Source organism: Lepus europaeus, chromosome 19, assembly GCF_033115175.1.
Source record: "Lepus europaeus isolate LE1 chromosome 19, mLepTim1.pri, whole genome shotgun sequence".
NCBI lineage: Eukaryota > Metazoa > Chordata > Mammalia > Lagomorpha > Leporidae > Lepus > Lepus europaeus.
This window is the reverse complement of record NC_084845.1, coordinates 3698735-3716012: the sequence shown is the minus strand read 5'-3', so window position 1 is coordinate 3716012 and position 17278 is coordinate 3698735. Positions and strand designations below refer to the sequence as shown.

Sequence of the window (17278 nt, the reverse complement as noted above, 5' to 3'; positions counted from 1 at the left end):
GAGTGTTTGCTCTCGTGAACTCGTCTGTTGAACCTCAAAATACTTCACTGCTTGTCCATTTAAGAATAATTTAAAAATATAAAGCCACCCCAGGCACAGCACACCATGAAAATTAACACGCCGGACACTTTCTTGGTAGCAGCTGAAATTGCCAGCCCAGTCAGTATTCAGAATTTTCCTATTTATCTCAGAAATATCCTTTTTTATCAGTTTTTTAAAATCAGAATCCAAATAAGCCCACAGACTGCATTGAACCGATGTGCTAATTTAAATATGACAAAATCCTCAAGCTTTTTTGTTAAAATAAGAAATTAAGCAAGTCACAGATTTTAATTGGTTTTTCCAACATGCATTTGGAGAGAGAGCAAAATGCCCTCCAGCTTTTTCGTCCTGACAGAGCTCACTTGTGTTACTGTTTGGGGAGGCAGAGAATTCAACAGGGATCGAATCACCAAGGAGAAAAACCAACCCCGTCTACAGGTGTTTCCTGGGGGTTATTTTCACTGGACATCTTCATAGTCATCTTTAAAGCCTTGGTCGTCTTCTAAGACGCTGTTGTCCAAAAAGCATTCCGTGGCCGGCGCCGCGGCTCACTAGGCTAATCCTCCACCTTGCGGCGCCGGCACACCGGGTTCTAGTCCCGGTCGGGGCGCCAGATTCTATCCCAGTTGCCACTCTTCCAGGCCAGCTCTCTGCTATGGCCCGGGAAGGCAGTGGAGGATGGCCCAAGTGCTTGGGCCCTGCACCCCATGGGAGACCAGGAGAAGCACCTGGCTCCTGGCTTTGGATCAGCACGATGCGCCGGCCATTGGAGGGTGAACCAACGGCAAAGGAAGACCTTTCTCTCTGTCTCTCTCTCTCACTGTCCACTCTGCCTGTCAAATAAAAAAAAAAAAAAGCATTCTGTGTATGGATTTATTTCAGCTGAGGAGAGCAGGGCTCTGTACTGCTCATGAATATTCATGGGATTCTCCGCCCCACACCGGGAAACAAGATTGATGCTCCCGGGAATGTTCTCAACACCTCATCAGATCAGACGCCTTAAACGAGTTTTACGGCTCAGAAAACATCTCTCCCCATATGTGGCTCTCCTACAGAGGACGTCTCCTGTATCACTCCTTTTTTTACATATTTATTTGAAAAGCAGAGAGAGAGAGAGGTCTGCTATCTGTCGGTTTACTCCCTAAGTTCCTGCAACAACAGGGCCCAACGCAGGAGCCCCGAACTCGACCCTGGTCCCCGTGGGGTGGCAGGGTCGTGACTACTTGAGCCTCCTCCTGCTGCTTCCTAGGGTTGGCATTAGCCGGAAGCCGGGCTTGAGAGCAGAGCTGGGACTGAGACCAAGCCCCCGACGCGGGACACATGTGCCCCAAGCTGACTGCCAGGCCAAGCATCGCCCCTCTAGTTCTTCAAAGGCCTCTTAAGTCTCATTTCCCTGGCAGAGGTGGAGGGCGTTCTAAATAAGAAATGGCTGCCGTCCAGGTGCCACGTCCTCACTCCATACGTTAACTCACGCTTGTCTTTGGGGCGGGAGGAAGGTGCCATCAAGCTGCCCCACTTACAGAGGAGACTGAGACACACACAGGTATGCTGTGTTCTGCAGCTACATACAGTGCAACTCGTGCCTTGGCTCTAGGACTCCCCAGAGGATACCAGGTGCTCAAGTCCTTTGAGTCTTCTAAAATACTTTAAAAAAAAAAAAGATTGATTTATTTGAAAAGCAGAGAAATAAGAGAGGAGAGACCATCCTCTGGTTCATTCCCCAAATGGCTGCAACAGCCAGGACTGGCCCAGACGGAAGCCAGGACCCCAGAACCTCCCCCAGGTCTCCCACGTGGGTGCAGGGCCCCAAGGACTTGGGCCATCTTCCAATGCTTTCCCAGGTGCCTTAGCAGAGAGCTGGATCAGAAGAGCAGCAGCCGGGACTTGAACCAGCGCCCACGTGGGATGCTGGCGTAGCAGGTGGAGGCCCCCTACTGGGATCTTGAGCTGATGAGGAGTCTGCGGCTCAGATGCGTGGGCCCCTGTGGGTCCAAATGCTCCAGACTCAGGTTTCCAAGGATGGATTTGAAGACAGGATGTATTATACCAACGGGCACCCATTTCCTTAGGAAGAAGCGGATGGCAACAATCTTCCGTCCCCAGGTCAAGTCCATCCCACACGCAGAGTCATCTTGTCCTGGGAGCTGGCCCCAGGCTGTGCATCCCTGACACGTGCCTGTCTCTGTCTCGGGTGACGCCAGGGACAGCTGCTGGTGCCATCGGCTTTCCCTGGACACAGTCCTCTCTGCCCTTGAGGGCTCTGTGCAGTGCCATGGGAGACGTTAATAAAGCACATGAGCACTTGGCCATGAGTCAGACTTAGGAGTACCATCAAAAACATTTACGTCTTTTGCAGAGAATGGTCTCAGATGATTCATGCTGGTTTTTAAAGATTTGTTTATTTTAAAGACAGAGTTACAGAGGGAGGGAGGGTGGGAGGGGGAGAGAGAGTTCTTCCATCCGCTGGTTCACTCCCCAAATAGCTGCAATGGCCGGGCCTGCACCGACCCAAAGCCAGGAGCCAGGAGCTTCTTCTGGGTCTCCCACGTGGGTGCAGGGGCCCAAGCACCTGGGCCATCTTCCACTGCTTTCCCAGGCCATAGCAGAGAGCTGGATCAGAAGAGGAGCAGCCGGGACTCGACCCAGGGCTCATATGGGATGCCGGCTTAGTAATGTGTCTTTAGCTAACAGGAGACTGGAGCAGAGTGATTTTAATAAGCTGCTGTTTTTCTCATCAGGTGCTTATCACACCTAAGGCTCCTTCAATGGCTGCGCCTTCAATGCCTTTGTACAAACTGTACTACACAGGACAGAAGGGGGCGCCCCAGCAACTGTAACCAGCGACTGCTGGCCTTGACCACACCGGCCGCACTGCACACGCTCTCCTGGGTGATGTGTCAATCACCTTATCACCAGGCCGGGGATTAGGTTCTGGCACAGAACATGCTCCCTCTCCCTCTCTCTCTGTCTTCCACCCACCATGTCTCTCCCTCCCTCCCTCCCCTCTCCTCTCTCTCCCATTCCTCTTCCTCTTCTTCTTGTCTCTCCCTCTTCTCTCCCTCTCTCCCTCCCTCCCTCCCTCCCCTCTCCTCTCTCTCCCATTCCTCTTCCTCTTCTTGTCTCTCCCTCTGCCTCTCTCCCTCCCTCCCTCCCTCTCCCTCTCCTCTGCCCCCCCCCACCCCCATCTCTGTCTCTCTCTTCTCCACCACAGAGCTGCGGAGACAGCTGGATCTCTTCCCTAAACTCCTTTTGGCTGATTGTGAAGATGTGCATTTTTAATGCTATGGAATTTTATTAGTTGGCCCTAAAAGAAGGAAATGAGCCTGCAACACCTGATTTTGGTGGCAGAGAGAGCGAAGAATGGGTTGCTAGGACGTCAGTGGAGGACAGTGCACCGAGGACACCAGGGGTCTTCAGTCAGCTCACAGGGTCGGGATGCCCACACCCAGCTCGGAGGGCGGTCCCAGCAGCTCCTCCTCCTCCTCCTCCTCCTCCTCCTCCTCCTCCTCCTCCTCCTCCTCCCCCTCCCTGCTTCCTGCGTCCTGCTAAGGGCACCCTGGGAGGCAGCAGTGATGGCCCAAGTGCTTGGGCCCCTGCTGCCCGCATGGGAGACCCGGATGGAGCTCCAGGCTCCTGTCCTCAGCCTGGTCCAGCTGCAGCTGTTGCAGCCATTTGTGGAGTGAGCCAGCAGATGGAAGATTAACCTTCTTTCTCTCTCTCTCTCTCTCTCTCTCTCTCTGTCTCTCTCAAACAAAGCAAAATTTTTTTTCTTTTTTAATTAAAAACAGAAAGGGAGTGGATATTTAGCTAAGCAGTGAGTTGCCCACATCCCATATCAGAGTGCAGAGCCAAGAGCCGAAGCAAACATGTTTAAGAAGAGGTCATGCAGAGGTGGGCATTTAGTCCTGAGCTTAACACACTGGGTAAGATGCCTGTGTCTCACGTTGTCCCACGTCGGAGCACCTGGCTCCAGCTCCCAGATAAAGCACACCCCCTCAAAGCAGCAGTGTTGGCCAAAGTGCTTACGTGGCATTAACCTCCTGTAGATTAAAAAAAAAGCAGAGGGGGCAGGTGCTGTGACGTAGCAGGTAAAGCCACCGTCTGCAGTGCTGGCATCCCATATAGGCTCTGGTTTGAGTCCCGGCTGCTCCACTTCCGATCCAGTTCGCTGCTAATGCACCTGGAAAAAGCAGCAGGAGACGCCCAAGTGCCTGGGCCCCTGCCACCCAGGAGGGAGACCTGGAAGAAGCTCCTGGCTTCAGCCTGGCCCAGTCCTGGGCATTGTGGCCATCGGGAGTGAACCAACAGGTGGATCTCTCTCTCTCTCTCTCTCTCTCTCTCACACACACACACACACACACACACACCAAACCCACGCCTTGGAACCTCAACCCCTAGTGTGATGGGTGTCAGGAGGTGGGGTTCCCGAGGTGGAATTAGCGCTATGGTTTAGAGGAGACTCAGACGAGGTCACCGGACCAGGCAGCAGCCACTGTCCCAGGGGAGCGCCCTCGGGCTGATCCGCGGCCCAGCTCGCACAGGCCCTCAGGGGGGTGCCCACCAGGACAGGCCTCGCTGTGCACCTGCTGGGAGCCCGGGGTGTCAGCGCCGCTGACTGGGAACGATGTGGCCACAAGGGGGCGGCAGCACACCGCGCGCTCAGCCCTTCCGAGGGACGTCCCTCCCGCCCGGGGCGCAGCGGCTGCCCCCCAGAAACGCGGTGAGAGCGGCGGTGAGGGGGGCTGAGCCGGGCTCTTTCCTGGTCGGGGCGATGTGCCCGCAGACGGCCTCTGCGACCAGGAGTTCCAAAGGGCAGCAGAGTCCTGGGCGCCGTGTAACCCCAGGGTTTGCCTCGCCTGTGCTAGCAGGTGGTGGGTGCTATTCGGGGGGTGTGCAAAGTAAGAAGTCTCTATCTCTAAAAACTTGCTCTGTCTTTTGGATTTAAAACAACGTAAGATGTGGGGTTCGTGGCCTTTCTACTTGTTACTTGTTGAACTCTTTATTGGGTGGAGCATTAAGCCTTTGACCTCAAAATGTTGTTGCAAAAATTAGAAATGAAAAGAAGGTGGAGAGAGGGACCTACCATTGTATTCTTAGAATTGTATCGATGGGGGCCGGCGCCATGGCTCACTTGGCTAATCCTCCGCCTGCGGCGCAGGCATCCCATATGGGCGCCAGGTTCTAGTCCCGGTTGCTCCTCTTCCAGTCCAGCTCTCTGCTGTGGCCTGGGAGTGCAGTGGAGGATGGCCCAGGTCCTTGGGCCCCTGCACCCGCATGGGAGACCAGGAAGAAGCTCCTGGCTCCTGGCTTCGGATCGGCGCAGCGCCAGCCGCAGTGGCCACCTGGGGAGTGAACCAATGGAAGGAAGACCTTTCTCTCTGTCTCTCCTTCTCACTGTCTACCTCTACCTCTCAAATAAATAAAAATTTTAAAAAACTGTATTGATGAACTACGTGAAATTTATAGTACTAAAATATGTTAGTATACTTTATAATAATAAATATTATAAAATACATTAATATATTAATAGATGCATAACCAAAAATTTAAAAGTAATTCCTAAATGACTGGGGCTGCCCCCACTGGCCATGGAGCTGGCGGCTGCATCCCCGGCACAGCCACCCTCGTCTCATTTTACTTAACTGCAGCCCCCGGGGGAGCCCTGGAGACCCGTGGGACCACAGAGAGAACTAGGCTGTCTTTCTAAGAAAAACATACCCTGGATTGAATGAGGCTGATTTGAAAACAGTGGTGCTCTCCCTGTGTCGTAGCCACATTCTCCCCTCGAGAGAAGATAATTTAATATTTAATGCATCTTCAGGGATGCACCAGAAACTTAAGAACTGGAGCCGGCGCTGTGGTGTAGCGGATAAAGCCCCTGCCTGCAGTGCCGGCATCCCACGTGGGCGCCGGTTTGAGTCCCAGCTGCTCCACTTCCGATCCAGCTCTCTGCTGTGGCCTGCACCTGTGTGGGAGACCGGGAAGAAGCTCCTGGCTTCAGATCAGCCCAGCTGTTGTAGCCATCTGGGGAGTGAATCAGCAGATGGAAGCGCTCTCTCTCTCTCTCTCTCTCTCTCTCTCTCTCTCTCTAACTCTGCCTTTCCAATGAATAAATAAATCTTTAAAAAAAGGAAGAAACTTAAGAACTGTCAGCTCAAATCAGTCTAATGGAAATGAACCGTGACGTTGAAACTCTACTGCGCATGCTCTGCTCACTGTTGCCCCGGCAACGGGCCAGCCGAATAAGGACGGCTCAAGGCCAGCAGCCACAGGGAAGTGAACTGGTGAGGCAGAGGATCTACTGCGCAGGCCTCGCTCGCTGTTACCTGGCAACAGGCCCGCCAGGTGACAGACGGCTCAAGGCGAGTGAAGAAGGGACAGGATCGGTGGGTGAACCGCTGTTACACAGTAGCTGGTGTTTATTGAGCATTGACCGGGGCGGCCGCTGTTTCTCGAGGAAGTGCGTGTCATCAGCACCATCATTTTACAGTCGAGGAAGGTCACTTTCAGAAAGTCCCGATGAATCTAGGCCAGCACCGGGGTGTGCACCCGGGTCTCCTGGCTTGGACACTCGGCGAGACGGGAGCCTCGGACAAGACCCAGGAGGCCTCGTGTGGGCGAGGGCACGACCGGGGGCCCCGAGAGAGGACCCTCCCCGGACATTTGCTGCGGGGCTCTACGACCAGTGGCCCAGGGCACTCCTCCGGCTGCGACAGTCGAAGGCCACCAGCGCACACAGGGACGTGAGGACCAGGCCGGCCAACCCCAGGCGGACGAGGTTCCCCCGGGTGTAGTCCAAGGAGCTCGAGCCTGCGACCCAGGAGGGGAAGAGGGGGGGTCAGCTCCGGACCCTGCGGGCCAAGACCCTGGGGATGAGGGAGGAGGTGGGGGTCCCGACCCCAGGGCGAGCTCACCAGCGTGGGCGTGCACCACGAGTGGCTGGCTGCGCGGCGACAGCACGTAGGGCGCGCGCGGCGTGTGGTAGTAGCAGCTGTAGGTGCCGGGGGCTTGGGCGCCGGCCAGGGGGAAGTCAGCCCAGGGCTCTTTGGAGTCGAGGTACTGCAGCGGGGCCGCCTCGCCGGCGCGGTACAGCGCGAAGCTCATGCCAGGCACGCGGCCCGCGCAGCGCAGGCTCACGGTGGCCCCGGGCGCCACCACCGGCCCGGGCAGCGCCACCAGCGACGGCCGGGGCAGCTCCTCTGCGCGGAGGGCGACAGGGACTGAGTGCGCGGGCCGCCCGCTGTCTACCTCTGCCTCTCCCAGCCTGTCTGCAATCGTGCACCTGCCTCTCCCTCCCTCCCTCCCTCTCTCCCCCTCACCCCATCTCTCCCCCTCCACGTCTGTCTGGAATCCATGCACGTGCCTCCCTCCTTCCCTCCCTCCCTGTCTCTCCTCGCTCCTAGCAAACCTGCCCTAGCTCTGTCTCTGGCTGTTCTCTCTGCCTCTTCTGTCTCTGGACAAAGCACCCACAGCTCCCCCCCCCCACCCCTGCATCTCTCCATCCCTCCCTCCTTACCTGTTCCTCCAACCCCTTTCTCCTTCTCCTCCCCACCCCAGGGCCTCACCTGTCACCAGTAGTTCCAGGGCATCACTGGGCTGCGACCAGACCCCCGGCCCCCAGTCTAGCCTCCGGTAGCAGCAGTGGTAACTGCCCCCCTGGGCGGGGGTCACCTCCTCCAGGAAGAACTCGGCCAGCTCGGAGGACACGTCCCTGAAGAGCAGGGGTGCGCTCTCTCCAAGCTTGAAGAGTGCGAACCTCCAGGCGGGCTGGGGGGCTTGGCACGTCAAGCTCACGTTGACCCCCGGAGTCACCACTGCGGCCGGCTGAGCCTCCAGCCACGGCTTGGGGTAGGAGGCTGCGGGGACTGAAGGAGCAGCTGCCTGGGTCCTCATGGGAGCACCCAGGGAGAGAAGGGGACATTGCGGGGGGGGGGGGGCACCCTAGACAAGCCTGGCCCTTGGCAGCCTCAGATCCCTGCCTACAAAACAGGGAAGGGAGCTGGTGTTGTGGTGTGCAATGCAGCAGGTTAAGCCTCCGCCTGTGATGCCAGCTTGCCACATGGGTGCTGGTTCGAGTCCTGGCTGCTCCACTTCCCATCCAGCTCCCTGCTAATGGCCTGGGAAATCAGCAGAGGATGGCCCAAGTACGTGGGAGACCCAGATGAAGCTGCTGGCTCCCGCCCGGCCCAGCCCCGTCCGTTGCAGACACATGGGGAGTGAACCAGCAGTTGAAAGAGCTCTCTGTGTCTCTCCCTGCCTGTGTAACCCTGCCTTTCAAATAAATGAATAAATAAATCTTTAAAATATATAGGAACGGGCCGGCGCCGTGGCTCAACAGGCTAATCCTCCACCTTGTGGTGCCGGCACACCGGGTTCTAGTCCCGGTCGGGGCACCAGATTCTGTCCCAGTTGCCACTCTTCCAGGCCAGCTCTCTGCTGTGGCCCGGGAGTGCAGAGGGAGGATGGCCCAAGTGCTTGGGCCCTGAACCCCATGGGAGACCAGGAGGAGCACCTGGCTCCTGCCATCGGATCAGCGCGGTGCGCCAGCCGCAGCGGCCATTGGAGGGTGAACCAATGGCAAAAGGAAGACCTTCCTCTCTGTCTCTCTCTCTCTCACTGTCCACTCTGCCTGTCAAAAATATATATATAGGAACGGAGCAGAGGGGCAGAACATAGCCTCCACAGCTTTGAAACAATCTCCAAGGCCAGGACTGGGGAACCTGTCATTCTGAGTAGCTCCTGAGATACTTGCAACAAAGTTCAATGCTGCTGCCATGGCTTCTCTGTGTCCCCCAAGTTCTTGGGCTGGAAACTTAGTCTCCATTGCAACCGAGTTTTGATCAAGGCCTTGACGTTGTGGTGCAAGGAGGAATGGAACAGCCCCTCCCCCTCCCTGGTGCTGATATCAGGTGGCCAGGGACATCTGTTGTAAAGCCAAGATAGTCGCCAAAGCTTGTTACCTCTTTGGGGGGTGGGGAGTAATGCTGGATCCCTCCCCCATGCAACAAAGCCCCAGAAAGACATTGTAGACCTAGGTGGGGGTGGTTTGAACTAGGAAAGTAGCAGAGGAAAGTCTGAAAATGCAAAATGAGAACTTCAGGAGAGCAAGATGAATCAGTTTGACCTCTGGCCCGGGGCTCCAGCTTCCTGTAACGCACACCTGGGAGGCAGTGATGGCTCAGGCGGTTGGTTCCTGCTGCCCAGTGGGAGACCAGCCCCAGCTGTTCCTGGCTCCTCTGGGGAGTGAACCAGCAGCTAGAAGCTCTTTGCCTCCTACCCTCTAAAGTAAATAAGTAGGAAAAGAATTTTTTTTTTTTTTGACAGGCAGAGTGGACAGTGAGAGAGAGACAGAGAGAAAGGTCTTCCTTTGCCGTTGGTTCACCCTCCAATGGCCGCCGCGGACGGCACACTGCGGCCGGCGCACCGCGCTGATCCGAAGGCAGGAGCCAGGTGCTTCTCCTGGTCTCCCGTGTGGGTGCAGGGCCCAAGCACTCGGGCCATCCTCCACTGCCTTCCCGGGCCACAGCAGAGAGCTGGCCTGGAAGAGGGGCAACCGGGACAGAATCCAGCACCCCAACCGGGACTAGAACCCGGTGTGCCAGTGCCACTAGGCGGATTAGCCTGTTGAGCCATGGCGCCGGCCTAGGAAAAGAATTTTTTAAAGAATATAAAAAGGAATCCCAGTGCCATTGAGACTTGGGCGAACCCCCAGCCGATCTCGCTTGAAAGAGGACTGCAATTGGCCAAACCCGTCTGCAGGGGGCAGAGTTGCTCAGCCTTGGGCGGGATCGCTGACAGCAGGTAACAAAGTAACAGAGAGATGGCTTTGCTTCTTGGAGGAGTCAAGGTTAAAGCAATGGTTAACACTGAGCTCGGGTGACTTTGTAGCCAAGCAAACACTGAGAATACTGGCTGCCTTTGTCAGTTTCTCTCAGGACACACAGAGGAGGTGACCCGGGACCACTCCAGCCTACACAAGTACACACGCCTGCGAGCTAGGCGCTGGGCCAGAAGTGCTCCCCACTGCCTTACTGTGAGGGTAGGAAGGCTGCCAACAACCTCTGTGTCCATCCAAAGGGGCGTGGGCAAGCAAGCTAGAATCCGCCAGGTGCTAGTGAGCAAAGCCAAGTCAGCTAGAGTAGGCTAGGGCGCCGCCGACTACCTCCAGGAGCGGCTGGAAACTGAAAACTGTGACATGCAGAAGCCTGACTCACGAAACATCAATTTTGCTTTGCCAAGGGTGGGGAGGGAGGATATAAATACACGTGTGTGTGAAGGCATGGAAATTTTTGGTAAGGATTCCGGGGACTCTTCCTGGCAGACAGGGAAGGGAAGAGGGAGCCCTCCTGTGTATTTTAGTGACGGCTGTAATGGAAGGCCGTGAGTGCCCATCATCTTCACCATTTTATAAAAACGCAGTTTCGGATACATCGATAGCTAAGGGACGGCCAGCTCCCCAGGTGGCTCTTATGTGGAACTGACGTGCTGTGGGAGAGGCATCGGGAGAAAGGAGAGAAACCGGAGGCAGAGACCCAGAGCTGCCTCCGGGGAAGACCCCGCTTTTGCAGATTAGGGGCTCCGAGTTGGGGGCGCCGGGGACTGGCTGGCACTGCAGGGGGCCCTGCCAAGCTCTGCCAAGCTCTGAGCCCGGGGCTGCACACACGGCAACCCACTGTACAGGGAAGACACTAGGTCCCCGTGACCCAGGTTTGCCGAAGGTCACACCGCAAACAAGGCGCTGAACCTGGGGTTCCAGCTTAGGTCTCCTCAGCTCCCAGGTCGATGATGCTCCTGACTCACCCATGGTAGTCACTACGCAGATGGGGGAGGGAGGGAGCAAGGGAGGGAGGGAGCAAGGGAGGGAGGGAGGGAGCGAGGGACACCTGGTGCAGGATTTGGCACCACAACAAGCACATGAAGTGGACCTGGGCTGTGGGCGTTGTAAGGGGGGGGGGGGTTACTCACCAGAGGGAGTGAAGGCCGCGTGGCACAGAGGCCCTGGAGAAGGTGGAGGGGGCGGGTTCTTTCCAAAGCCCAACCTCACTGCCAGCCCCACACTCCCTGGCCCTCTCTGCTCTGGGGATGGGAATTCTACCCCTGCTTCTGCCTCTCCCAGGCTTCCATTCTCCACCTACGTGATCCCGGAGTCCACACCCGAGAGCCCAAGCCCCCAGGCTCCACTGTGTTCAGGGGACAACTCCCCACACGCGTGATTTCTCCGCCTGGAGCCTGGGGCCCCCAGCCCCTTCCTGTCTCAGGGACTCAGGCGTCCTGGCTCCCAGCCTAGCCCCACATCAGAATCTAGGGGTCTGCACTCCCTGTCTGTAGGCAAGAAGCCCCTGGCCCCCTCCTGCCTCCAGACTCAGGGAACCCTGGTCTCCCCCCAGCCCAGCCAGGGGCCCAGGGAGATGGAGGGCAGCTCACAGAGGGTCAGCAGCTGCAGGGTTCGCATGAGGGCCATGCCGGGCCGATCGCCGCTGGAGCTGGGGCCAGCGCTCAGCTCTGCCTGCTCCTCTCCCTGGAAACGAGGCGACTGGGGAGAGGCAGGTCAGAGCTCTGTGGAGGGGAGGGCAGGGAGGAGGTGGGGGCTCGGGGTGACTGTGTCACAGCCCCATGATACTGCGGAAGAAGTCGGGAGAGGGAACAGTCAGACCCTGTGTGTGTTCTTTTTTTTTTTTTTCAATGTTTATTTGAAAGAGTTACAGAGACAGGGGAGGACAGATTTTTCGTCTGCTGTTCACTCCCCAAATGGCTGCAATGGCCAGGGCTGAGCCAGGTGGAAGCCCGGAGCCAGGAACAACTGGGAATCTCACAAAGGTGCAGGGGCCCAAGCCCTTGGGCCATCCTCTGCTGCTTTCCCAGGAGCAGTAGCAGGGAGCTGGATCAGAAGTGGAGCAGCCATGGGGCCAGCGCTATGGCATAGCTGGTAAAGCCACCGCCTGAAGCACTGGCCTCCCATATGGGTGCTGGTTCGAGTCCCAGCTGCTCCACTTCCAATCCAGCTCTCTGCTGTGGCCTGGGAAAGCAGTGGAGGATGGCCCAGGTCCTCGGGCCCCTGCACCCACGTGGGAGACCTGGAAGAAGCTCTTGGCTCCTGGCTTTGCTTGACCCAGCCCTGGCCATTGCAGCCATTTGGGGAGTGAACCAGCGAATGGAAGCTCTCTCTCTGTTTCTCCCTCTCTCTCTGTTAACTCTGTCTTTCAAATAAATAAATACATAAATTTATTTTTTAAAAAACCCATGCATAAGCAGGAGTCTTCCACAAGTTCATGGAAAATGAATATCATGAAAAAACTATGCATAAATTTCAAAATCTTTTGCACCAGATAAACTCATATTTTAATTCCCTCTCCCCAGGCACTTTTTGAAGGGTCCTGGTGCTCAGGAGCAGAGAGGACTCAGATCCGGTTCCTGCCCCGGAGCCGCTCCCAGCCTGACTGATGGCAAACCCTGACCAGGCCAGGGATGGCTTTCAAAGCGATCTGAGCTGTCCCAGCAGCGGCGTGAGAGCCCGCGGAAGACCTCACCCCGACTGGGGACTAAGGGTAAGGTTTCCGGGCCCAGCTGATGTTGATGATAGGCCGGTCAAACGCCTTCTCTGGGCCTCAGTTTCTCCATCTGCAAAATGGGCTTTCATGGACAAACTACAAAATGAGGACCACGCCTTAGATGGGTGGCGGCAGGAGGCCTGGAGGGTACTCCTCCACAGGGATCTCCAGGCTGAGAGAGGAGAGCCCCCGCAGGTAAGTGCTCGCTCGAATCTGCAGGGTAGAAGACCCCTTTTGCCCCCGCCGCCGCCTTACGGGTTTGCGCCAGTGCGCACGCGCAGACTCAGCCAGCGGGGCCTCGCGCGCAGGGACCACAACTCCCAGAGTGCCCCGCGCCCTCACCGCCTCCTCCGCACTCCTGCCGCAGGGCGCACGCGCGGACTCAGCCGCGCCTCCAGCGCGGGGACCACAACTCCCAGCGTGCTCCGCGTCTCCGCCGCAGCCGCCGAGACCAAGATGGCCGGGAGTAAGTGCGGTTTCTCGGGGCATGCGGGGCTCGGGCAGCTCCAGGGTGCTCCGGGCAGTCCCGGGGCTCAGACGCGGCGGAGCAGCCGTGGAGGCGATGGCAACCGTGCGAGACGGGGACGCGGGAGTGGCGAGGGGGCTCCTCCGGGGCGGGCGCCATGCGCAGGGCTCGAGGTCACTCGGGGCAGCCCCTGCAGGGGTGACCCTCCTCGTCCGCTCCTCCAGGGCTCGCCACCTTTCTCAGGAACGCCTGGGCCAAGGAGCCGGTGCTGGTCGTGTCCTTCACCATCGCCGGCCTCGGTGCGTGAGTGCGGGGGGCCGCGGTACCCGGGTTCCCACTCCCGCCGCCCGCCCGCGCGCCCCCGCGTCTCGGGAAGACCCCCGGCGAGCCTCGCGCGCCCCCACGGAGAACCGCTGCTCCGGAAGTGAGGCTCGCGTCGGCGCGCGGGGCCGATCCCGCAGGCCCCCTGGCCTCAGGCTGGCGGGGCCGCTAGCGGCAGGTGCTTTACGTTGTCCGTGTTTGAGATTTCTCCCCTTCACCGTGTACCTTCCAGAACATGTAAAGTGACACTTGTGGCTCTTAGCTGGTGGACAGCACGGGCCTGTCCGCCCTACCCCGGCCCGCACCTTGCCCCGCAGTTTGTAAGTCACGATTCTTCTGGAACATTCTCCGGACCCCCACTCCCCTCTAGGCAACCTGTCTCCACACCTCCAGAGTTGGAACCCAGGGTCCTGGGCGCTCCCTCCTGCTGCCCCCGCCCCCAACCCGGCTTCACCCCGTCTGTCTCCACAGCTATAATTCTGCCCTCGCTCAGCCCCTACACCAAGTACTCCGCCATGATCAACCAGGCCACGCCCTACAACTACCCAGGTGAGTGGGGGCGTGGCGGGGACGGGCACGGGTTCCCCGCGCGGCCTGATGCTGACCCCCGCCCTCGTCCCCGCTTCTGTCCCGCAGTGCCCCTCCGGGATGACGGGAACATGCCCGACGTGCCCAGCCACCCCCAGGACCCCCAGGGCCCCAGCCTGGAGTGGCTGAAGAAGCTGTGAGCCCCTGTGTGGATGGGCAGAGGCCCCAATAAACGTGCGCGCACCAGGCGAGGCCCGGTTTATTGGGGGGAGGGGTCAGTCGAAGGGCGGGCTGGCCAGGGTCGGGTAGGGCAGCAGTTTGTCAGGCCCCCGAGACACCCAGCTGGAGTCCAGGGCCTCGTCAGCTTCGAAGCCGAAGTCTTCCTCGACCTTAATCTGGGAGAGAAGGCGGGAGGGTGAGCGAGCTGCGGGCCCTCTCCCGTGCTGCCCACGCCAGCCCGGATGACCCTGCCCCGCCCTCTCGCACCTGCACTGGGGCCGGCTCGGGGGTCAGCGCGGCTCCTGCGCGGCGCCCCTCCCGCGGCGCTCGCCGCCTCTTGCGCCCACTGGGTCCCTCGCCCGGAACCGGGCTGCTGGGCTCCGCGGGGGCCGGCGTCCTCCTGGCTGGGGACAGCCCTTCCTTCTCCGGAGGCTGGTTCTCCGCGTTGCCGGGGGTGGGGGCGTCCGTGCCCTGGCTGCCCTCGTCCTGGGGGCCCGAGGGAAAGGCAGGTGAGGGTCGGGTCCCGGGCCCTAGGCCCGCAGCCAGCCTGGAGACCTCGCGCTCACCTCCAGCACGATGGTGAACTGGCCGGCGCGGTAGTCATCGCCGTAGGAGTCCAGCACTCTCATGAGGAACCTGCGCCGGAGAGGCTGCCGGTCGGTCCCGGCCGGCGACGGGGACGGGCCGGCTGACGCAGAGCTGTTCCCCAGGCGGCCGGGAGGCAGCAGCAGTGCGACTCCGGGCCGGAGCCCTACTGTCCTCACGCGTGGACGCCGGGAGGTGGGGGTGACACGGCCCTCCCGCCACTGCCCCCTCCCCCGCCGGTTCCTTCTTAAGCTCCAGTGCCTGGGCTGAGCTTGTACCAGGGGACTGTTTCCATGACTGAGCGCCTGCTGTGTACCAGGTGCTGCGGGTGTCAGGAACAGGGGAGCCTGTCCATACGGGGCGGGGCTCTGGGTTTAGCCGTGCAGGGGGAAAGCAAGTGGGGGGGGGTGCAGAGGGAGGGCCTTGCGGACCTGAGCAGAGACCAGAGACCGGGTTTCAACGGTCGAAGGACCACAATTCTGATCATGGGCCTGGGGGGGACCTGCCCTGGCCACCAGGGCCACACCTGGGGAGCCCCATTTCCCTGTGAAGGTGCAAACAGGGAAGAGGGGCGGAGTCGCCCAGGCTGCAGCAGCTGCAGCTCACCGACACGGGTGCACGTGGCAAGAGCAGGGGCAGTCGACAGGAGTGCAGAGTTCAGAGAGCTGTGGGGAGTGTTCATGGTCCCCCAAGAACCTCGGAGGGGCGCCGGCCGTGCTGCCCGAGCCTGCCCCTCACCGGCCGGAGGACTGCGTTGAGACCCCTGTGGCTGAACCTTGAGCCACTGAAGAACCGGACTTACTGTTTCGTCGTGATGGGTTTGAAGTCTCAATTCTAGTTAATTAAATCTAAGCACTGCCGCTGTGGTCTTCGGCGACCGCGCTGGCCAGCTCGGGTGTGGCCAGGAGGCCGGCACGCCAAGGCAGAGCTCCTCAGAGGGGCACGTGCCTTGGGTCAGGGGCGCCCGGCACCGGGCTTGTTCCTCCTCGACAGGGGAGTGGCAGGGCTGGCCGCGGGGCCCGCAGGCCTGGTCACAGCACCTGTGACGTCCGTGGGACCCTCACAGCAGCCTGGTGGCAGGTGCCACCCGCCAGGGACAGGAGACTACAGCTCAGCCAGGGATGCAGCCTGCTCAGCCCCGCCCCTCTCCCAGGCCCCGCCCCCCAGTCAGTGAGGTGTGGGGGCTACCTGCGCTCCTGCTGGAGCCGCCGGGTGATCCTCTGCACCTGGTGGAGCCTGTTCAGGACCCGCTCGTTCACCTATGGGGGGGGGGGCACAGCCGTCCACACGCGCACGCACACCCTCCCGCGGGCCACTGCACCAGGGGCTGAGACGCCCTGTGCCTAAGGCCCCTCTTCACCTCCCACTCCTCCCCCGCCTGCTGCAGCACCGGCACGGCCGGCGGCCTTCCACACGCTTCCCTCTGCCTGGGCCGCTGCTCCACAGGTACCTGCACGGCTCACTCCCCACTCGGGCTCCCCCGGAGCCCCTGCTAAGAGGCCACGGAACAGGACCGCTCCCGTGGCCCCCCTGACGTGCAAGACGGGAAGAGACCCAGAGACGTTGTCCCGCGGCGCCGAGCCTGGCTCCCGCTCCATCCTCCTCCGGGCCAGGGAAGCTGCTGCAGGGCCGGGGGTGGGGGGCAAGGCCCGGGCTCGGGTAGGGGAGGCCGGGGCCCGCGCTCCCACCTGGGGGTGTCAGGGGGCAGAGTGCGTGGGCGAAGCTAGGTCGACACGCCCACGCGGGGGGCGCACCCACCCACCTGCTCTATCTCCCGGCAACGCCGCCCCAGCGCCTGGTACTTCCTGCGGTTCAGCTCCCGCTGGCGCCGCCGCCGGCCCCGGGCGGCCTCCTCTTCCTCCTCCCGCTCCCGGAGCCCCGAGCCGCCCAGGCCGCCGGACACGAACTCCACTTCCGTCTCGAGCTCGCTCTCCAGAATGTGGCCGCCGAAGAGCGGAGGCAGCGCCAACTCCGAGCCCGGCGGCGCCGAGAACTCCTCAAAGCCCACGGCCGCCATGGTCCTGCATGGTCGCGGGCGGCGGCGGACGCTCAGGGACGCCGCGCGCCCGGGCCCCGGCCCCCGCCTCCCGCAGCCGCCTGCGCGCGGTGCAGACCCGCCGCTCACCCCTCTCTCTGCTCCAGCTCCATCGCCGTCCCGCTCCGGGCGCCCCGGGCCGTCCGCTCGCGGCCGGGTCTCCAGCCTCGGGCTCAGGCCTCGCGGCGCGCCGGGGCTGCCACCCGGGCCCTCCGGGAGTGGGGCTGGGGGGTGCGGGCTCCCGGCTTCGGCTGCGTGCCCTCACCTCCCGCGCCCCGCCATCCCCACCTCCGCCCCTCCGAGTCCCGGCTTTCTCGTCTGCGTGCCACCGCCTGTATTCTCCTGTCGACGCTGTCGTGCAGCCACGGCGACCCTCCGCTCAGCAGGCCCCGGCCCACGGCCCGCGCGAGCCCGCCGACCCGGCTCTCCTCTCCGGGGCTCACCCCGTCTCCGTCTCCGCCTCCGCGCGGGTGCTAATAAAGTTGTTGTTCCGAACGCGCGGCCGAGGGCCAATCAGAGCGCAGCGCCGGCGAC

General features: G+C 60.4%; 3 protein-coding genes across 3 annotated transcripts; 1 reads left to right on the top strand and 2 right to left on the bottom strand.

The window, feature by feature from the left end:
- Positions 1–6718: 6718 nt before the first annotated feature.
- Positions 6719–11503, bottom strand: OSCAR (osteoclast associated Ig-like receptor). The gene is made up of 5 exons (XM_062177621.1): positions 11467–11503; positions 11008–11040; positions 7608–7907; positions 6957–7241; positions 6719–6852 (listed from the first exon to the last, which is right to left on the bottom strand). The coding sequence occupies exons 1-5, from the start codon at positions 11501–11503 to the stop codon at positions 6719–6721; spliced, it is 789 nt and encodes a 262-aa protein (XP_062033605.1).
- A 1474-nt stretch (positions 11504–12977) lies between these two features.
- Positions 12978–14151, top strand: NDUFA3 (NADH:ubiquinone oxidoreductase subunit A3). The gene is made up of 4 exons (XM_062177734.1): positions 12978–13056; positions 13281–13355; positions 13849–13926; positions 14014–14151. Exons 1-4 carry the CDS (start codon positions 13047–13049, stop codon positions 14103–14105), a joined length of 255 nt encoding a protein of 84 aa, XP_062033718.1. The 5' UTR covers positions 12978–13046; the 3' UTR covers positions 14106–14151.
- Positions 14137–17197, bottom strand: TFPT (TCF3 fusion partner). The gene is made up of 6 exons (XM_062177717.1): positions 16835–17197; positions 16472–16730; positions 15898–15968; positions 14691–14760; positions 14392–14610; positions 14137–14300 (listed from the first exon to the last, which is right to left on the bottom strand). The coding sequence occupies exons 1-6, from the start codon at positions 16855–16857 to the stop codon at positions 14181–14183; spliced, it is 762 nt and encodes a 253-aa protein (XP_062033701.1). The 5' UTR covers positions 16858–17197; the 3' UTR covers positions 14137–14180.
- Between the last annotated feature and the right edge of the window lie 81 nt (positions 17198–17278).